At 34.1% G+C, this 18,372-nt stretch overlaps 3 protein-coding genes across 3 annotated transcripts; 2 read left to right on the top strand and 1 right to left on the bottom strand.

The window, feature by feature from the left end:
* The first annotated feature begins 1,956 nt into the window (after positions 1-1,956).
* Positions 1,957-2,809, top strand: LOC108225789 (uncharacterized). The gene has a single exon (XM_017400747.2). It carries the CDS (start codon positions 2,007-2,009, stop codon positions 2,679-2,681), a length of 675 nt encoding a protein of 224 aa, XP_017256236.1. The 5' UTR covers positions 1,957-2,006; the 3' UTR covers positions 2,682-2,809.
* A 1,680-nt stretch (positions 2,810-4,489) lies between these two features.
* Positions 4,490-9,682, bottom strand: LOC108225747 (methylthioribose kinase). Its single transcript, XM_017400689.2, has 6 exons — positions 9,302-9,682; positions 8,523-8,832; positions 8,074-8,248; positions 7,766-7,967; positions 7,203-7,417; positions 4,490-4,974 (listed from the first exon to the last, which is right to left on the bottom strand). Exons 1-6 carry the CDS (start codon positions 9,485-9,487, stop codon positions 4,803-4,805), a joined length of 1,260 nt encoding a protein of 419 aa, XP_017256178.1. The 5' UTR covers positions 9,488-9,682; the 3' UTR covers positions 4,490-4,802.
* Positions 9,683-12,620: 2,938 nt separating this feature from the next.
* Positions 12,621-15,570, top strand: LOC108225750 (triacylglycerol lipase 1). Its single transcript, XM_017400691.2, has 9 exons — positions 12,621-13,022; positions 13,428-13,538; positions 13,666-13,806; positions 13,971-14,081; positions 14,183-14,326; positions 14,427-14,464; positions 14,580-14,659; positions 14,752-14,847; positions 14,977-15,570. Exons 1-9 carry the CDS (start codon positions 12,846-12,848, stop codon positions 15,306-15,308), a joined length of 1,230 nt encoding a protein of 409 aa, XP_017256180.1. The 5' UTR covers positions 12,621-12,845; the 3' UTR covers positions 15,309-15,570.
* Positions 15,571-18,372: the final 2,802 nt, after the last annotated feature.

Below are 18,372 nucleotides of genomic sequence, written 5' to 3'. Positions count from 1 at the left end.
ATGGAAAATGTGACCACAACCTTAACATCCAATTACACAATAAAATTTAATTTTACGACACTTATGTACATTGTAATGAACTTTTAATGGAACAAACAACTAAATTAAATAATAATTATACTAATAAAAATAATAATAAATAAGACATCAGAAAATATATATATGAAAAATCATATAAATATTACATCAAAATCATCTATCGACAGAATTTAAAAAGTATAATAACTTTCACACTCTTGCAATAACTCATTAAAAAGGGATGAAATCAAATATGTCAAGAATATGAGAGACCCACGGGATTGACCCTAGCTGTGGCAAATATTTCTACTCAATCACTTAACAAATGACCTTCTGGATCTCACGATCCAATCTATTTAGATATTGATATTGGGAGGCGATTCGGTCGTTGGAATCTTTGGAATCCCAAAAATAAGATAGCCAGTGGACCTAGAATTTTTTTTAAAAAAAACTCATTCTATATTTATCTTGTGTCTGTTTTATTTTACTTATTTTTAATATCCTCTTTTTCAGTCTATATTTAGTTGTCCATTTTTTTATTTTTAATAGTTAAATTGACAATTTTTTGATCAAAAACTAAAGATAATTTTTTATTAATTTATAAAAAGTAAAAGTAACAGTTTAAAATAGATTGTATATATTTTATAATATATATATATATATATATATATATATATATAATTCATTCGAATTTTAATCTAAAAGTCAAAACAAAATAATTAAAATAATTAAAAAGAGATCGAGATAATAATTAATTGACTAACAATAGAATGGAATAACGCCACGGGCCACTAGCGTAAAAGTCAAGTCTTTGCACTAACCCACTCTGATTATCTCTCTTGCTAATTTTTTTTGATTAAGAATAAGATTTTATTGAAAATAAAAATATACTAGGGCGGTGCTCCAACGGGCTCCTAGATGCTCTTTAAAAATTTAGGAGCCTACTCTCTCTCCTTTCTTTTAAAGAGCATCTAGTAGCTCCTAACTCAATATTTTTCCTCCAATCTTCTCTTTCTTTTAGTTAACTTTTTCCTCTCATTTATATAAAATAAATATAAAATGCGAATAAGGAACCAAATATAAAGAGTAGCATTTGAGTTCTCACGTTTTCCGGTGTATTAACTTACTAGGAGCCACATTTTATATTATTGTTTAGGGAATGATTTAGGAGTACCGTTGGGGATGCTCTAAGCAAATAATCTGTTTTGTTTTAAGATTGCTTAACAGATTTTGATAACAAAAATGATTATAAGGTTTCTCGAGCAATTCGGTCGACACAAACAACCCTGAAAATAGTAGAATTATACTCACATAAAAAATCGGTGATAGACTCGTGTTCATAACCTTCAGTTACATCAACTGAGGTTGTGGATACATATGTCCCATATATTGAACAATCCTTTGTTGTGTGAGGTGAGCTTTCACGATAATCATCACTATTCTAAATTTGAAGCGGGTTGCCCAGATCTCCCAATACACCGCTGACACCAAATCAAAAACGCACCAAAACATATGCCCAAGTAATTGAGGACAATCAGCAACCCAAAAAAATAGGTACGGCAATGAGATTACTCCCAAAAATAATTAGATCTCAATTTTATTAAAAAACTAATAAATAGAAAATAAAGATTCAGAAATGGAGAAAATGAGATGACAGAATGGTTGGAGCCGATGCGGGTTGATGGAAGGATGAGACGATGAAAGATGGATGAAAGTTATAGATGACGGCCGACTCTCATTTGTACAGTTGTACAGTGTTACTAGTTAACAACTGCACTGCATTCTGCAGGTAGTGGTAGAATTTGAAATTTAGGCCATTAGCACCAATCAGACTCAGTCCACTCCACTCTACAATATCATTCATTTAATTGACAAGTTAATGGCATTAGTCTCGTATCCTACAGTAGTCCATTTTTGTGTATATATAGTAGATCCAAAACAACCTTTACTTCACAACCTACGACAAGAAAAAACAAATATATTAAACAATGTCTCAAGCAATGCTTGTGTCTCTTTTGTTCTTCCTAGTTCCAGCAGTCCTGCAAGGAACCAATGCAGTCACTTACAGTGTCACTAACAATGCCGCAACATCCCCAGGTGGTCAGAAATTCACTAATCAAATCGGATTAGGCTACACTAAACAAGCATTATCGTCGTCAGCTGACTTTATATTGAGGACTTTCCAGCAGAATAATCAGGCTGATAAGAAGAATGTTCAGCAAGTGAGTCTGTTCATCGATAATATGAGCGGAGTCGCGTACACCAGCGGTAACCAAATTCATGCAAGTGCAAGGTACATTCAGAGCTACAGTGGTGATGTGAAGAGGGAATTCACAGGAGTACTTTATCATGAAATGGCGCATGTTTGGCAATGGAGCAATGGAGCTCCAGGGGGTTTGATTGAAGGAATTGCAGATTTTGTGAGGCTTAAGGCGGGGTATGCCCCGAGCCACTGGGTGCAACCGGGGAAGGGTGACAAATGGGATCAAGGCTACGACGTCACAGCTAGGTTCTTGGACTACTGTAATAGTCTCAGAAATGGTTTTGTGGCTCAGCTCAACAAGAAGATGAGGAATGGCTACAGCGCTAGCTTCTTTAACGACCTTTTAGGCAAATCAGTTGATCAGCTGTGGAGTGAGTACAAGGCCAAGTATCAGACTTAGATATATTTGATAATGCCATAATGGCCACAGCTCAGAGGCGAGTATTAATATTGTCAGGGATGTAATGTATGCACAACTATAATAATTTCCTGACAAATAAATCAATAAATTCTCTAACTTATGCACTAGTGCCGATCAGCTGGAGTCTGGCGATGATTAAGGGGTCATTTGATAAATCTGAAAAATATTTTCTGAACGACATAAATTTCTGGATCATTCGAGTTTTTGAACCATTCATGTGAGTCATTTGACTGATCTGAACAATATTTTTCTGGATGGATGAAAACTTTTAAATTATATACTGAACATATAATAAATTTTAATCTAAAAATAAATTATAATAACTTCATAATCTTGAAATAATTAATAATTTAAAAAGATTTTATTATACCTCTCTGTTAATTATAAGTCTTATAATTAATATTAAATATGAATAAAGATATTAACTAATATAAATAAAAAATCGTTTTTAATGGGAATAATAATTAGATAAATTCATATCTTTCTTTTTAAAATTTATTCTATTAAATTGATTTCATTAACTAAACACTGATATAACACATTTATAATGAACTTAGAAATAACACGTACTCTATGGGAAAGATGCATCAGTGGCATAACGAACCGTTCAGATAGAATTGTGAAGCCCATTCGTTCAGCTGAATTTTGGTTCGTCCAGAGCGTAAAAAAACCAAACAAATGATCTAGACGACTCTCTCTCCCTCTCGTCCAGTTAAATCTTCTCATTCATGCGTTATCAAATGGCCCCTAAGAAACAATAGAAACGAAAGCGACAACATTATGATAATTAAAACAAAATCTAAGTGTTTATGCGGGCGGCTGAAAAACAAATCTAGTCACCTGCCATTGCCAGCATTGGCTATCTGAAATTCAATAAACAAGAGACATCCACATACAACAAAAGATATATTTTACCAAACATAACTCATCTCAGTACCAAACATGATCTCAAAGCTAGAAAACGGTGTTTAAACAGCTTAAAACACTGGATAGCTTTTAGGCACCTGATAAGAGAACAGACATTGCTGTCATATAGCAGAGAGAGAGTAAAATTATAGGAAACCATAGCAAAAAATTGGATCAGCTAAACGAAATATATATGTTAGATATTTGGCATTTGGTCGGGGATAAATGAAAATAACAGATGCAGGAATTTTGCAAAAAAAATGAGTTAATGCAATATTGTTATGATGAAATTTGAAAAAAAATTGAATATAGAAAGAAATAGAGCATACTTTCTCAAACTAAGATGTGATCTCTGATACATAGCGTATGAAATATAATGAAGTAAGAAATGAATTTTATAAACAATTGTTATTTCTGTTTTATCCGAATTCATTCACACAAACCAAACACAACATATTCACACAAACCAAACACAACATAAGAAACTTCTTAGAAATTTTTGTATAATTGAGTTGGCAAGTATAATTGAATTTTCCGGTTTTAATCGTAAAACTGTGAGCATCTGTTGAGTACAAGTTAACTGTTGCAAGTGGGGAAGAACATGCATGTTGCTGCCTTAAAACAGGCATCGCACGGTGATCTAGAATTGTAGTTCTGAAAAGTAAAAACTAAAAATCACGAGTACTTATACAGTTCAACTTTAAACTTTGTTTCTGATTTTTGAACCTTTGAAATAAAAAGAGTAAGCTTTAACACTCTGCACAAACTTCAATATTCGAACGATTTATTAAAAAAACATCAAATAATAATAGCAACTTGCTTTTCATCATTCAAGCGGGCACCATTTCATGAACCTGATCAAAAGGATGGCAAAAATGATGTGGTCTAGAACACAAATTGTTTATATATAGTGTTCGCATAGAATCATGATAAAAGAGTGCATGACAGGCATTTACTATCTGCAGTGTGAGAACAATTAAGTTCAGGTTTACTTATGTTGTTAAGCCTGCCCCTCTGTTCCTCTTTTGATTCTCACAACCATACCTTTTGATGGGAAGAAGACCTCACTGTTACAGTATACAATTTTCCCACATTGGACACAAATCCATGAGTTTGAAGCAGACTTATTTTGAAGAGTCAAACCACTTACAGAGGCATCAGTAGATTTAGAAACCATAATGTCAACAGAAGTTTTTATGAATGGGATTTCTGGATAGCCAGCACCACTTCAGTAATGGTCTGAAATCTTCTTCTTTCCTTTAGAAGCATCTTCGCAAAGTTAAGAGCAAGCCGCTCACAATCTGCTCGTCTAGCAGCATCATTGATCGACTCAAAATCTTCCACATGAGCTACCCCAACAATTCTCCTAGTATGTAAAGAAACTCATTTTAGAGTGCAGCACAAAATCAAAACAAGAAGAATATTGATATATTTCAGAACTCAAAAGACTTCAAAGTAAAGGTTAAAGCACTAAGCATCTCATCCCTTAAAGGAAATGAAACGGCCAGAAAGTATCAATAGAGTTAGTAAAGAAAAGAAAAGCTAATTTAGGAAAAAAAAATGGAAAAGAAAAGCTAAGCACAGAACTGCTAAGATACTTAGTCTTGTAGAATAATAATTATTATAATAAAGCCCAATTCTTGGGAATGAAGTTTATATTGTAATTAAAAACAAATTAAAGAAACGTGATGTTCGCCCAAGTTAAACACAATCCTCCCCCAAGACACACACTCACGTCTCTTAAGAACTAAGATATACTATGTTTTGTACATCAAAGTACGATAACAAGTCCAATACTTGAAGAACGAAGTTTCCTTCTTAACCTAGCACTGGCTATACAAGGATCGGCCGTTTTTCCCTTTTAGCAAGGAATAAATCTGATTACTAGGCATCAGAGCTTCCATAGACATTTTATCAATATCTGAATATAGACAAATATACAAACATATCTGTTCCAATTGAGGCACCCTCAAGGGGTGTCAAACTTTACTGACTCATTAATAATAATAATAACTTTTTATATTCTCATACATCCATGTTAAATTTGGCACCATTTTACTCCATAGTTGGCACCCTACACCTCGCCTAAATGGTCCACATATGAGTATATGAAAAAAAATGAACCACATAAAATAATGAAAAACTAGATATTATACAATGAGAAATGTAAATCAGATTAATCTTATCTAGGTCTACCATTAGGTCATGCTGAACGACTTGTATCTGTCAAAAGGGACCAACTGAAAAAACTAGCACATTATCTTTAGATTTAAGTTTAAAAACTAGCGGATTACCTTTGTCCACCTCTACTTCTATTTTATTTTGTAAAATTTTCTTCATCCACTAAAGTTGGTATATGTAGAGCCCATTTGATTCATCTCGTTTTTCAGAAACAAGTCACTTATTTCTGGCGACAAAATACATAAAAGTGTACTATTTGAGAAAATAAGTGACTTATTTTTGAAGACAAGGAATGCTAAACACCAATTAAATACTTAATACTCAAAAATATTATGTAAATATAAAAAAAAATCCCCAAATAAGTCATTATGTTCTTTAATTCAATATTAAATATATTCGTATTGCGTACTATGATAATTATATCTGTTTTTCTCTTCAAATAACAATTCGCATGTGCTAAGTGCAGGTACTCAAAGGATACAACGCGGGGTTTAAAGTCGTCTAACATGACAGGTGTGTTAATATGCCATATTGTATCCTCTTATGGTCAATAGGCATGAATGATTTATACTTATACACCAAGGATTATGATTTTACCATTTTAAGGGGTGCAAAAATTTGGCAACTTCTCTTGGCAGTTGGCACCCTTGCAACTCCAATAAGAAGGCACCCAAGAGTGTCATACTGCATAGATGTTAGCAGCCTACTAAAGATGCTCTAAGGCCAACGAAATGAAGAAGTGTCTTAGAGAAACAAGAAAGCAGATTATTAAAGTCAATGAGACTGATACACAGACAGGACAACAAGGGGAGAAAGAAGATGAGCTATGCTCCAAGTGACTAGGTTTGGTAGTTGCGTTGCCCGGACTAGGCTAAAAGTGTTCAACATGGATGCGTGTCCAAGTGTTGGACTCGGCAATATTATGAATATTTACATGTTTTTGGCCTGAAATAAGTACGGAGTGTACATACCCATGCTTCGAGTGCCCGATACGGGTACTCGAGGCAAAAAAAGAGTCGTGGTAATAAGGAAAGAACGGTTCCTGCAAAGTATTCATACCAGCTCACCTCAAAAGCTAAAGAACCTCCCGAATCAAACTACAAGCTATTACTTCTTGATAACTAAACACACTTACTCCAACCTTGGCTTTGGCAAGATTTGAGCCCTCGACAGAGTGTAGAGGACACTGCTATACTAAAAAACGCATAAAAAGTTTCTGATTCCTATATCCGTATATAATTATTTAGATGTCATATATACAATACTTGCAGATATTGCAGAATTTGGAACTGCAACCCCCCACCCACCCACACACACAAAAAAAAAACCAGAATGCTTTCGTATTGTACAAAAGACAGAAGGAAGAAAGAAAACATTTAACTGTAAGTTAATAGATTTAAAAGCACCACTCACCTTATCATTTTGGCAGCACCAAATCCCAAAGAATCATGGAGCAACTCTTGCATAAATTTATGTTTTATTATCCGTTGCAGTTCAGCATTGTTATAAATTTCAGGAAGATAGGCATCACCGGATCTATTCTTGTGTCCATCCCAAAGAGCGGTGAACTTTTTGTCAAAAAGACTCCAAGTATCTGCTGTGGTTTTTAATATCCATTCTTTATACGTCTGCACATTAAACGTGTTAGCTAACGTTATAAAAATTACACCATGTTCAACGCTGTTTACATACAAAAAAATATTATTGAAAGACATGAAACAAAATCTTAAAGAATTTTACCGGGGGGGGGGGGGGGGGGGGGGGGGGGGGGCAGTGGTAACATCCTTCACCAATGCATGATTTGTGCAAGGGATATTTAATCTTTAAATGAGCTGAACTTAGATATGATGACAACACAAAGGAATGCACAACATAAGTGGAGACATGACGGAGATTAATTTGATGCATAATAAAATGGAAGATCCACACATAATAAATGCTAATTTATATACAGATTTATTGACATAAGGACTTACCTTCCGATCATTTCTGTCATCTGCATGTCCATCCTGAGAAAAATATGCCAGAATAAGATTTGCCAGAAAGGCTCCAATATCAAACCCCATTGGCCCATAGAAAGCAAATTCTGGATCTATAACTTGAGTTGAATCATGAGTAACCATGACAGAACCAGTATGAAGATCACCATGTATAAGAGCTTGAGCTCTCTCGCAGAACCTGGAAGACGACACAGCCACAACAGTAAATAAGGAAACAGTCCATATGTCAAGGTATCATATGTCAAAACACTCTTAATAGAAAGAACTCTAAACTTGCAAATTACTTTGATTTCAACTCAGCAACTTCAAGCTTTAGAAAGTTATCCTCCCGCACTGCATCAGCATCCTTATCGAGATAAGGGGAAGTCCAATGGTTGTATTGAGACACTTTGTAAGGGTCGGAAAACACAACCTGTTCAGTGAGCCTGCACATCTCAACATTTCCACAATATTTTGCCACTGTGGAATGATTGATATATTAATTATAGGTAGTTAAATCAAGCTTCTAAAAGGTAATTCTGGTGAAGCCTAGTACAGAAATGAACTTAGTAAAGTTAAGTTCGTTATGGCTCATCACAGTATAGTATTAATCAAAACAATGTAATAACACCGATAGCTTCCTTCTTTCTATGTAGTAGAAAATCATGATACAGCGATTCATCTTTTAAGAATGTATATTATGTATACCCACACACACGGACATAAACAAAGTTATGAATCATACACAGTTTACCTGCACTTTTGTGCTCTGTCGTAGTGAGAGACAGAAGGGATGTAGAGAATAGAGTCTTGGCCATAAATTCAGATATGTGCTCCGCAAGAAATGGGTATTCAATTCCAGCAATCAAGCCTTTTCTTAAGATTATATGTGGAGGCTCGAGGTAACGCATGCCAATCAAAGACATACTCCTGTCGAAGTGATAAACTTCAGGAACATGATTAGGACACAAACGGCCCTGTTCTTCTAGGGCACTTGCTTCAAAATATGCACGTTCCTTTGTCATGGGCCAAGATTCCCCTATACAACGTATATAAGGAAGAGCCTGCAATGTAACAGCATAAACAAAAATGTCTTTGACAAGCTATGAAATAAAGCTCTTAATTATCAAACATAACAAATCTTATAGAAAATATTAACCTCTTCAACAGATACATAATTAACCAACAAACTTTAATTAAGAAGCATAAACAGGATACTTTTACGCGAAAATTGTAACAGGATTATTTAGCAGACATAATGTTTACATAACAAAATTGTCAATTAAAACCTTTCTGCCAACTACACTGAGGTTTAAGCAGGTTACATTAGCAACCACTGGAAAAACCACTTCCGATTCGTGTTTTTCGAAACATAGTACTTCAATATTTCTTAAATCTCAGTAAACAGTTAGTTTAATGTCCACAGAATTAACAACAAGAAGTACACCAGTTGCCTCAAACACTAATAATATAACTCCTACTGTAAATATTTGCAAAACATGAATATGTCTGTATAAATAGGTACATAAGTACCTGTTTGATGACGAGAGAACCAGAAGAGGTCTGTACGATGAAGACAAAATTAAGATTGCCATCACCCACTTCTTTAATCTGCAAGTCATGAAGGTTATTGCCCAGCACTTGATATAGAGATGGGGTTGCTTTTATGTATTCGACCAGAAACTTCTCATCCAACGGCTTGAATTCGCCTGAACTCATTATTCCGGCGATGGGTTTTGGCCTTTGTTTGTTGATTCAAAATCAAGGCTGTGTTTAGACTAAAATGAATTAAAGGGTGGACTGGGAATAATATTCTCTTGTGTTTTGGGACTAAAGTCTTTCAGTGGTCTCGTGTCCTGCATTCCAGTACAATGAACCTAGTCATAGTTCATGTTTTTTTTGCTAATTAGTCTTCGTTAATCAGGGATGGGCACGGGGCACTTGGGGACGGGGCTATCCTGACCCTGATCCCCGAATTGAATACCCATCCCCGATTCCGCTCCGAACTCCAAACGGAGATGATTTTTCTCTCCGAACCCCGTCTCGAACGGGGAACGGGGATCCACACGGGATTCGGGGACTTTTAGTTTTTAATTTAGAAATTATAATTTTATAATATATAATATACTTTTTAATAAACAAACAAACTACTAACTCCTCCTGACAAAAAAAAACTACTAATTCCTAATATACTAATAAAATATTATTATTTTATATTTTTAATATCAAATCGTATTAAAATTGATTTATAATATAAATAAACGATAATTTAAAATATATTATATTACAATATATTTATAATCGATCAATAAACATAAAGATCATTTTCTAATTTTTATTATAATTATAAATATTATCTATTTTTAATAATATATTTAGTATAATATATATATATATATATATAAAAATATATTGTTATTTATATATATACACAATCGGGGTCGGGGATCGGGGTGGGAAGACATCAATCCCCGACCCCGCCCCGATCCCCGAATTTTTTCTAAAACTTTCCCCGATCCCCGCCCCGTCCCCGAAAAATTTCCCGGATCCGAGGCGGGAATCGGATCGGGACGGGGCGAATGCCCATCCCTATCGTTAATGTTGTTGTTCCCTTAACTTAAATTCTTTTTATTTTTAGGAGATTTTATCTCAAAACCCTAGCCTCCCTAGCCTCGTTAAAGATTTTTGAAGGGGCTTCCATCAGTTTTCACTGGTGGAAAGCCCCCATTCCTTCTTTTTTTCTTCCTGTTTTCTTGTTTTGAAATCTTATTTGTCATTCAATAAGTTTCTAATTTATTTGGGTTTTGTTATTCTCTCCTTCTCATAAGAGTTGGTTTATTTTGTTTTGGTGTGTTTTGATGTTCTTCATGACCGAGGTTATAGATCGGCAAGATTTTCATGAGTTTGATTCAGATTTGAAGGTTATTATGGGATCGCATCTATGGTCGATTGTTCAGAACACTCAGGTGAAAACCAATCAGATGGAAACAAATGTGTATATTCAAATCATCTTCAAATCGCTCAGTTGCTTCTCCAAGAAGGAAGGATTTAACAACGATATTATTCAGCGTCTGTCCAATTTTGATTATGTTTGTAGATGCTGTATGCCTTTTAATTAATGAATTGATTCCTTTTTATATATAAAAAAAAATTACAAAAATTGCTGAGAAAATATATTGAAGCCAACCGCATCAGTTATATATCTATACTATACTATTAAAGCCGAAACATTAAAAGTTTGGTCGGTCGGTACGCGGGTTATTACACGAATTTTTATAATTAATGGGCTTTAAAATATAGACAAGTCCAAATATACAAAGAAGTCCAAACATAAAACAAATACATGACCTTGCAAATATCTTCGCTTTGCTCTCTGTAAATTACACTTTTTAGGCTGTGTTTGGTTTTTACTACGCAACTACTTCCTCCGGTTTCTTTCGGATTGAGGCAACCTTTTCCTGTTTATTTTTTTGTTTTTAAATAATTATAATTATAATATATAACAAATATAACCAATTATTCTGAACCTATCTATATAACCAATTATTCTTTTTAATTTGGGTCAAAGTACAGACCTATCTATATAACCAATTAATCCTTTTAATTGAAATATATTACCTTTTTTATATTTCTGACTAAAAAACTCGATCTTCTAAACTAATATCGGGCAACATAGTAATTGCCTTTTTAACCAAAACGCATTATCTTTTTTAGATTTTCTAACTAAAAAAACCGAGTTTTTACAATTAACATGGGCGCCATATATATAAAAATATAATATCATTAAATATAATTATTAATAAATAACATGTGATATTATTCAACCGAACTACATTAATAACATTATTTTTAAATACTCTAATGATCTTACATTAAAAGAAATATTACAAATCTATCATATACTACATATTATTACACTATTAAAGTCAAGAATAAAAAGTTCACTTGGTAGGTCAGTTAGTTGAGTTTGGTGAATCGGTTGGTATTCGACTCACGTAGCTCTTGAATTTATAACATGTTATAATATATTTTTATTATCTATTAAACCGAAACATTAAATTTAGGTTAGTACGATGGGTCGGTATTTGGTTTCATGTGCCTCTTTAAATTATAATAAACATTAAAAGTTTGGTCGGTCGGTACTTGGGCCGAATTATGAGCTATCTATACAATCAATTATCCTTTTTAACCAAAACATATTATCTTTTCAATATGTTCTAACCAAAACAACTCAATCTTCTAAATTAACACCGAGCAACATATCAATTACATTTTTTAACTAAAACACATCATCTTTTGAGGTTTTCAAACTAAAACGCTGATCTTCTAAAATAATACGGGCAACATAATATAAAAAAATAACATTATTATATATAATTATAAATAAATAATGGATAATATTTTTCAACTAAAATTAAAATATTTTTAAATACTCTATTGACCTCACAATAATACCGAAACATTAAAAGTTTGGTCAGTCGGTCGATATGTGGGCCGAGATACGGGTCTATTTATATAACCAATTGTTCCTTTTAACTAAAATATTATCTTTTTATAACTAAAAAAACTCAATATTCTCAATAACATCGAGTAATATAGTATTTAATTTTTTAACTAAAACATATTATAAAATTAATTAAATTTATAATATATACGATAAAATAACAAATATATTAACCGCCCGTGCATTGCACGGGTTATAAGCTAGTATAGACATAAATATTATCCTAGACTAATTATAATTAAAAATTTGATTAACCTGCTAGAGTTGTTAATCCATATTAAAAATTAACAAGGGTTTGGGTGTTCCTGACTTCCTGATCAAATTAAATGTAAATCAGCACTCTTTTATTTTCCTTGAAGGAAAAGAACGTTGTGGATAGTATTGGCATACAAGGATACCTATCTCGTGTAAAATTAGTTTTTATTCTGAGTTTGCATTATAGGTGGGAGATGTGATCAAAACCATCATATATATTTCTACAATAACTCGTAGACAGTTGAACTATACAATCCCTGAAAAAACCCACTTCTTACTTAATCACATAACACTATTATATCCCGCCAGCTTAGATTAATGGACACACAACTTAAACTCGACGTGGTGGCGTTTAGTATCTTCTTCTGTTGTTTTCCGGTGCTCATATCTGCATGTTCTCACAACTCAACGCTTCCCACAGTTACCGGAGACGTGGCAGATGGTTTGTGTTATCAAGTTATTCAACCTCTAGGCTATAATTGCTCCGAACACATTGTGCGTACATAATCTTTTTACTCTATTGTTACAATAGATCAAGTTCTGATGTTGTGTACATTCTTGTGCGTGTTAATACTCTCAATAATTTGTTTCTTGAACATGTTTGTATTAATTTGTTTTTGTTTTTGTCAGGTGTATTATTTTGCTTTGAATAATTAGCAGTCGTAGACTATTTTTCAAATCAGACTATATATACTCGATATTTCTCAACAAGTAGAGTATTGACGAGTTTAGATGTGCTATGTAATCTTGCACATCGATTGATATTTGGTAAATTTATAAAAGTTAAACAGTGAATGAATAATGCATGTGGCGGATTTTAATTTTTATTGAGCTGTTATATTGTTATGTAAATTGAGAAAAAGGAAGAACTTATGGACACGGAATTTGTTATGACTGCAGGTTCAAACAGAAGATAATTTTTTGTTGGGGCTTCAAAGAGTTTCCTCTAATAAGGCAAATTCAGGGGGAAAGAGAGGTCCTCCGGTTCTGCTGCTACATGGACTCTTTATGGTGATTACATCTTCCATTCAATTTATATTTTGCCTATTGCAGTATGGTCCAATCAAATTGGAATAATATTGTTCGAACTGCTGTGACATGTTAATTTGTTCTAATTCTCAAAACAAAACAAAAACAGGGAGGTGAAGCCTGGTTCTTAAACGGCATAAATGGCTCGTTAGGCTTCCTACTTGCTGACAAAGGTTATGATGTTTGGGTTGGAAACATAAGAGGGGTGCAATGGAGTCACGGCCATGTATCTTTATCAGAATCAAATAAGGTATACTCACTAACCTCACAATTCCATGTATTATCAAAGTACTGTATGCATTTCACTCACTTGAAGGGGTATCAGGACATACTAGCTAAACTCAAGAATCTTTATGAATTAAATGATCAATAATGACATTCTATGAATATATGCTACTGTTATGTCATCTTTAGGAATTCTGGAATTGGAGTTGGACAGAATTGGCGAAATTTGATCTTCCAGCAATGCTCAATTATGTAAATAATATCACAAATTCCAAAGTATTCGTCATTGGACACTCACAGGTATCTTGACTTCTTTCATTGTTAGTTTGCCCATTTGCCCTTCTGACTTGTTAAGTTATTATGTTTCTGAAGTGCATATTTGTTTGATTATCCTGCATTAGGGAACATTGATGTCAATTGTCGGTTTTACGAACAAAGAATCAGCAAATAAAGTTGAGGGCGCTGCCTTTCTTTGTCCCATAGCATACTTGCACTGGGTAGAGGTTCCAATAGTCCGAATGGCAGTTCTACTGCATATTGATCAGGTGTGCATCTTCATTTAGTCTACTTTTCTCAATTTGTGTCATTGTTCTATGTTACCTAGTAGATATAGTCTGGAATGTAACTAACATTATTTACTGGCAGATGGTTACAGACGATATACCTTCGATTGATTTAAGGAGGTAATTCATAATGATATTGATTTAAAGAGGTTTTGCCAGCTTCCATGATAAGTAACAGTTTATTTTATTGATCTTAATTTTGTCTAACATTGAAGTCTTCGCCTATTTTATTTAGTGCAGTTGGCACTGACATAATGAGGCGCTTATGCAGAGGAGATTCAGATTACTGTAAAAATTTGGTCAGATCCCTTACAGGTTACGATCTTCTCCTTTAATTTCATCAATCATTAATAATGTTATGCTTTCATTTAATGTACTTAATCAAGCATTTAGCTGAATGTTTGCAGGGGAGAACTGCTGCTTCGACATCCATAAAGTGAACGATTATCTAAGATATGGTCCTCAACCAACTTCTACAAGGAATCTGGCACATCTTGCTCAAAGTATGTGTGCTCAATAGCTAGAGCAGAAACATAGATATCATTTGTCTGTTAGAAAATAATTTACAAAACCTATGGACAGATTTTGTATATAATTTCCTTTCTAATTTGTGATTTGTGTTGAATTGGCAGTGGTTCGATCAGGTTATATTACTGTATATGACTATGGACTGCTGGGTAACATTGGCAAATACAGGCGATTCAATGCTCCTAGTTTTAATCTAACTGCAATTCCTACTTCAATTCCGATGTGGTTTGCTTCTGGGGAAAACGATCCATTGTCAGATGTTATAGACGTGAGGGACACTCTATCCGAGTTGCAACGTTCACCACGAGAAACTGCTACACTGGAAGTAAAGAATTATGGTCATCTTGATTTTCTCTTCAGTTGGTCAGCAAAGAAAGATGTTTATGATGACCTGTTTTTATTCTTGGGAAATCATACTAGCTCTGTTGGTGCATAAGTACAGCGACACTGCAAGTGGATAATCATGGTCATTAGCTAGTTTTTTTTTGATCATCACTGACTGCTCCTACGAGGAAAATTTGACTTTATAAGTCTTATCTTTTACCCTAGTTTTGTTTTCCACTTTTATTCAGTGATATGAGCTATTGAGCTGTGATACTTGTAATAAGGTTACTGTTAGTCAGAAGATGTATAAAATGTATCGTAATCATAATATTCAACCTTTCTGATCATTAGCGTGGTATTTGGCTTTCCATTCACTAACTTAGTATCTTCCTCACTATTGCTCTGTATTGTGTGGATTGTGAAGGGTCTCTGGCCTATACTGCACACCGCACCTTGGTCAGGGTTCAACTCGCGACAATCTCAAGTGACCTCCTGGTAAATCTAAGAGGAGCCTGGCGACGTAGTACCAAGTACTATATTTGATAAACGACGAGATGCAGTATGTGAATATGTAGATCTAAAGTAAATTTCTAATGAATTGGTAAGTTTATAAATGATTAAGTCTCAAGATATGGCCTTCTCCTAGCAACCTATCACAATCACTAGCCACAAACCAAGATTATGTGATTAATGAGGCCGGAATCTAGACTAGGATGAAGCTGAAAAAAGGTACATGTATGTGCAGATCTAGCACTTTATTGTTTTTGTTGTTATAACTAGGGGTGCCCGTGGGTCGGGTTGGGCGGGTTATAGGTTAAACCCTAACCCAACCCATTTAGTTCGGTTTTTTTAATTTTTAACCCAACTAAAGTTCGGTTTAGATTTCATCGGGTTGGGTCGGTTAGAATTTATTTCGGTTTGGGTCGGTTTGGGTTGGGTAGAATAAGTTACTAGAAAATGAGTGTGAGGTAAGATCACTTAGTTTTGTAATTGCACAATTTTTTCGAGACAAGTTGAGCTTATTATCGAGTTTGGTTGCCAATAGCTTAGTTCTTATTAAGCGGAACTGGTGATTCGTTCAAACTAAAAAGTGTTTCACACATTTATTATGAATTTAAGTAATATATGATATATTGTTAGTTTAGATAGAAAGATACCTAAAATTGTTTCTGTAAAAACAAATAAAATATATAAAAATTAAATAAAATATGCGGGTCGGGTTAGAATGGACGGGTTATAAGCAAAACCCTAACCCAACCCATTTAAATCGGTTTTAATAATTTTCAACCCAATCAAAATTTGGGTTAAATATTTTCGGGTTGGTTTAAGGTCGGGTTGGGTCGGTTAGATCGGTTTGAGCGGGTTTTGATAAGCCATGGGCACCCCTAGTTATAACGGTGAAACATGAAAGTTGAGTCAACTCAGTGACATGTAGTATATCGATATGATGAGACAAATTGACCTGCAGCTAATAGGCTGCTTGCTTCGGTGGGTTTGGCTCCTCCCCAGTTTTTGATTTTGGGTGCATTGCATGAGAGTGAATTTGTAGCCATCGGATATTAATTTCTGGTTTATTTCACTCTCACTTGACATTGCTACTGCAGAAAAAACAGATTATTCGAAAGACCCTTTCCTACACTTTACTGAGCAGCAGATCAGTTGCAATATAAAACCTGGGCCTAATCTTTATATGCATAAGAGGAATGCTAACTTGTTTATTGACGAAGGTTTAACTTTACGTAAGAGCATCTCCAACAGCGTTGACTATAATCGTTGGCTAAATGAGAGCTGTAAGACATTATGTAAAATTTGCTGAACCTGGTATTGGCTATATTGGTTGGCTATAATTTAAAAATAGCATGTTATTAATATTTTAGATTGTTAAAATATAATATATCAGTTCAATATGGTAATAAATGATGTGCAATCTTCCTACAGATTTCTTACAGACCTGTAGAGATTTGACAAATTTAGTCATCCATAGGAGGTTGGCTAAAATTATAGACAACAGCTGAATATGGTTAGAGTACGAGTTTTCGAGCTGTTGGCTAAAATTTTTTATTTTTAGTATGTCAACTCACCTTTTAGCTAAAGGCTTTCAATGGTTGGAGATGCTCTAACAAAGTTTCTTTCAGTTTAATCATAAACCACAAACATTATTCAACCGATTGCAACTTATTAAATATCATATGTTGTTGCTGGCTGGTACAGAAATATTTAGAATCGAAAGGAAACCGATCGCAGGCCATGCACCCAGGGGCGGATGTACCCTTTGGTCAGTGGGTGGAGAGGACCCCACTGAACCTTGAGTGTCAACATAGGATATAAAAAAAATTATAAGTCGGGAACCCACCGTCAAAAAAACACCAACCCACACAAATATATGTCAGTTTGTTTTAACCCAGCCCATTAGTTTAAGATAGAATAGCTCATAGTTCATAGTAGCCCACTTAATCAAACTAACCTGCTGCAAGCCGAATTGGATATTGGAATTCTGAAAATTCTACAAAACAAACTAAAACTACGTATACTTATTAAAAAAAAAAACCACGTATACATTAAAATTAAATTAAACCTAACACAGCTTTTCGTTTTTGCCAAATCGTGGGTTGCTGGCTCCTTGCTAAAACTTGTCGGCATCTATTTTTTCTGTTGCGGGTTTGAATCTCCACTTCCATCTCTATTCTCCGGTCTCTCCTCTTTATCACTGTTTTCGTATAAGGAACCCACTGGAAAAAAATTCTGAATCCGCCACTGCATGCACCTGCATATATATTTTACACCCGCAACTGTAAGGGGTCATTTGTTAACGGTTGGATGAGAGAAAATGAAGTGGACCAATTTTTTTCAACAGTTCGTGCTGTTTGTTTTACACTTTTAAAATCGGGATGAGCCAAAAAAAATCTCTGGACGGTAGCTCCTTCGACCCTTCGCTAAATGGTTCACACTGTCATACTGATAGTATATGCATAATGATAGTATAGCATATGCATATGTTATCAACATGCGGTGTTTTTTTTATATATAAGACAAGTTTAATGTTAAATAAAATGTTTTAAGTCAAACTTCTAATCAATTAACAATATTTAATACATATATATCATTAATCTTGTATAAATATATATAAAAAGTCAATGTCCAATGCTCGATCGATCATAAACTATCGGATTAGAAAA

The sequence above is a fragment of the Daucus carota genome, chromosome 6 (assembly GCF_001625215.2).
Source record: "Daucus carota subsp. sativus chromosome 6, DH1 v3.0, whole genome shotgun sequence".
Taxonomy (NCBI): Eukaryota; Viridiplantae; Streptophyta; class Magnoliopsida; order Apiales; family Apiaceae; genus Daucus; species Daucus carota.
The sequence above is the reverse complement of the archived record's forward strand: the minus strand, read 5'-3'. Positions and strand labels throughout refer to the sequence as shown.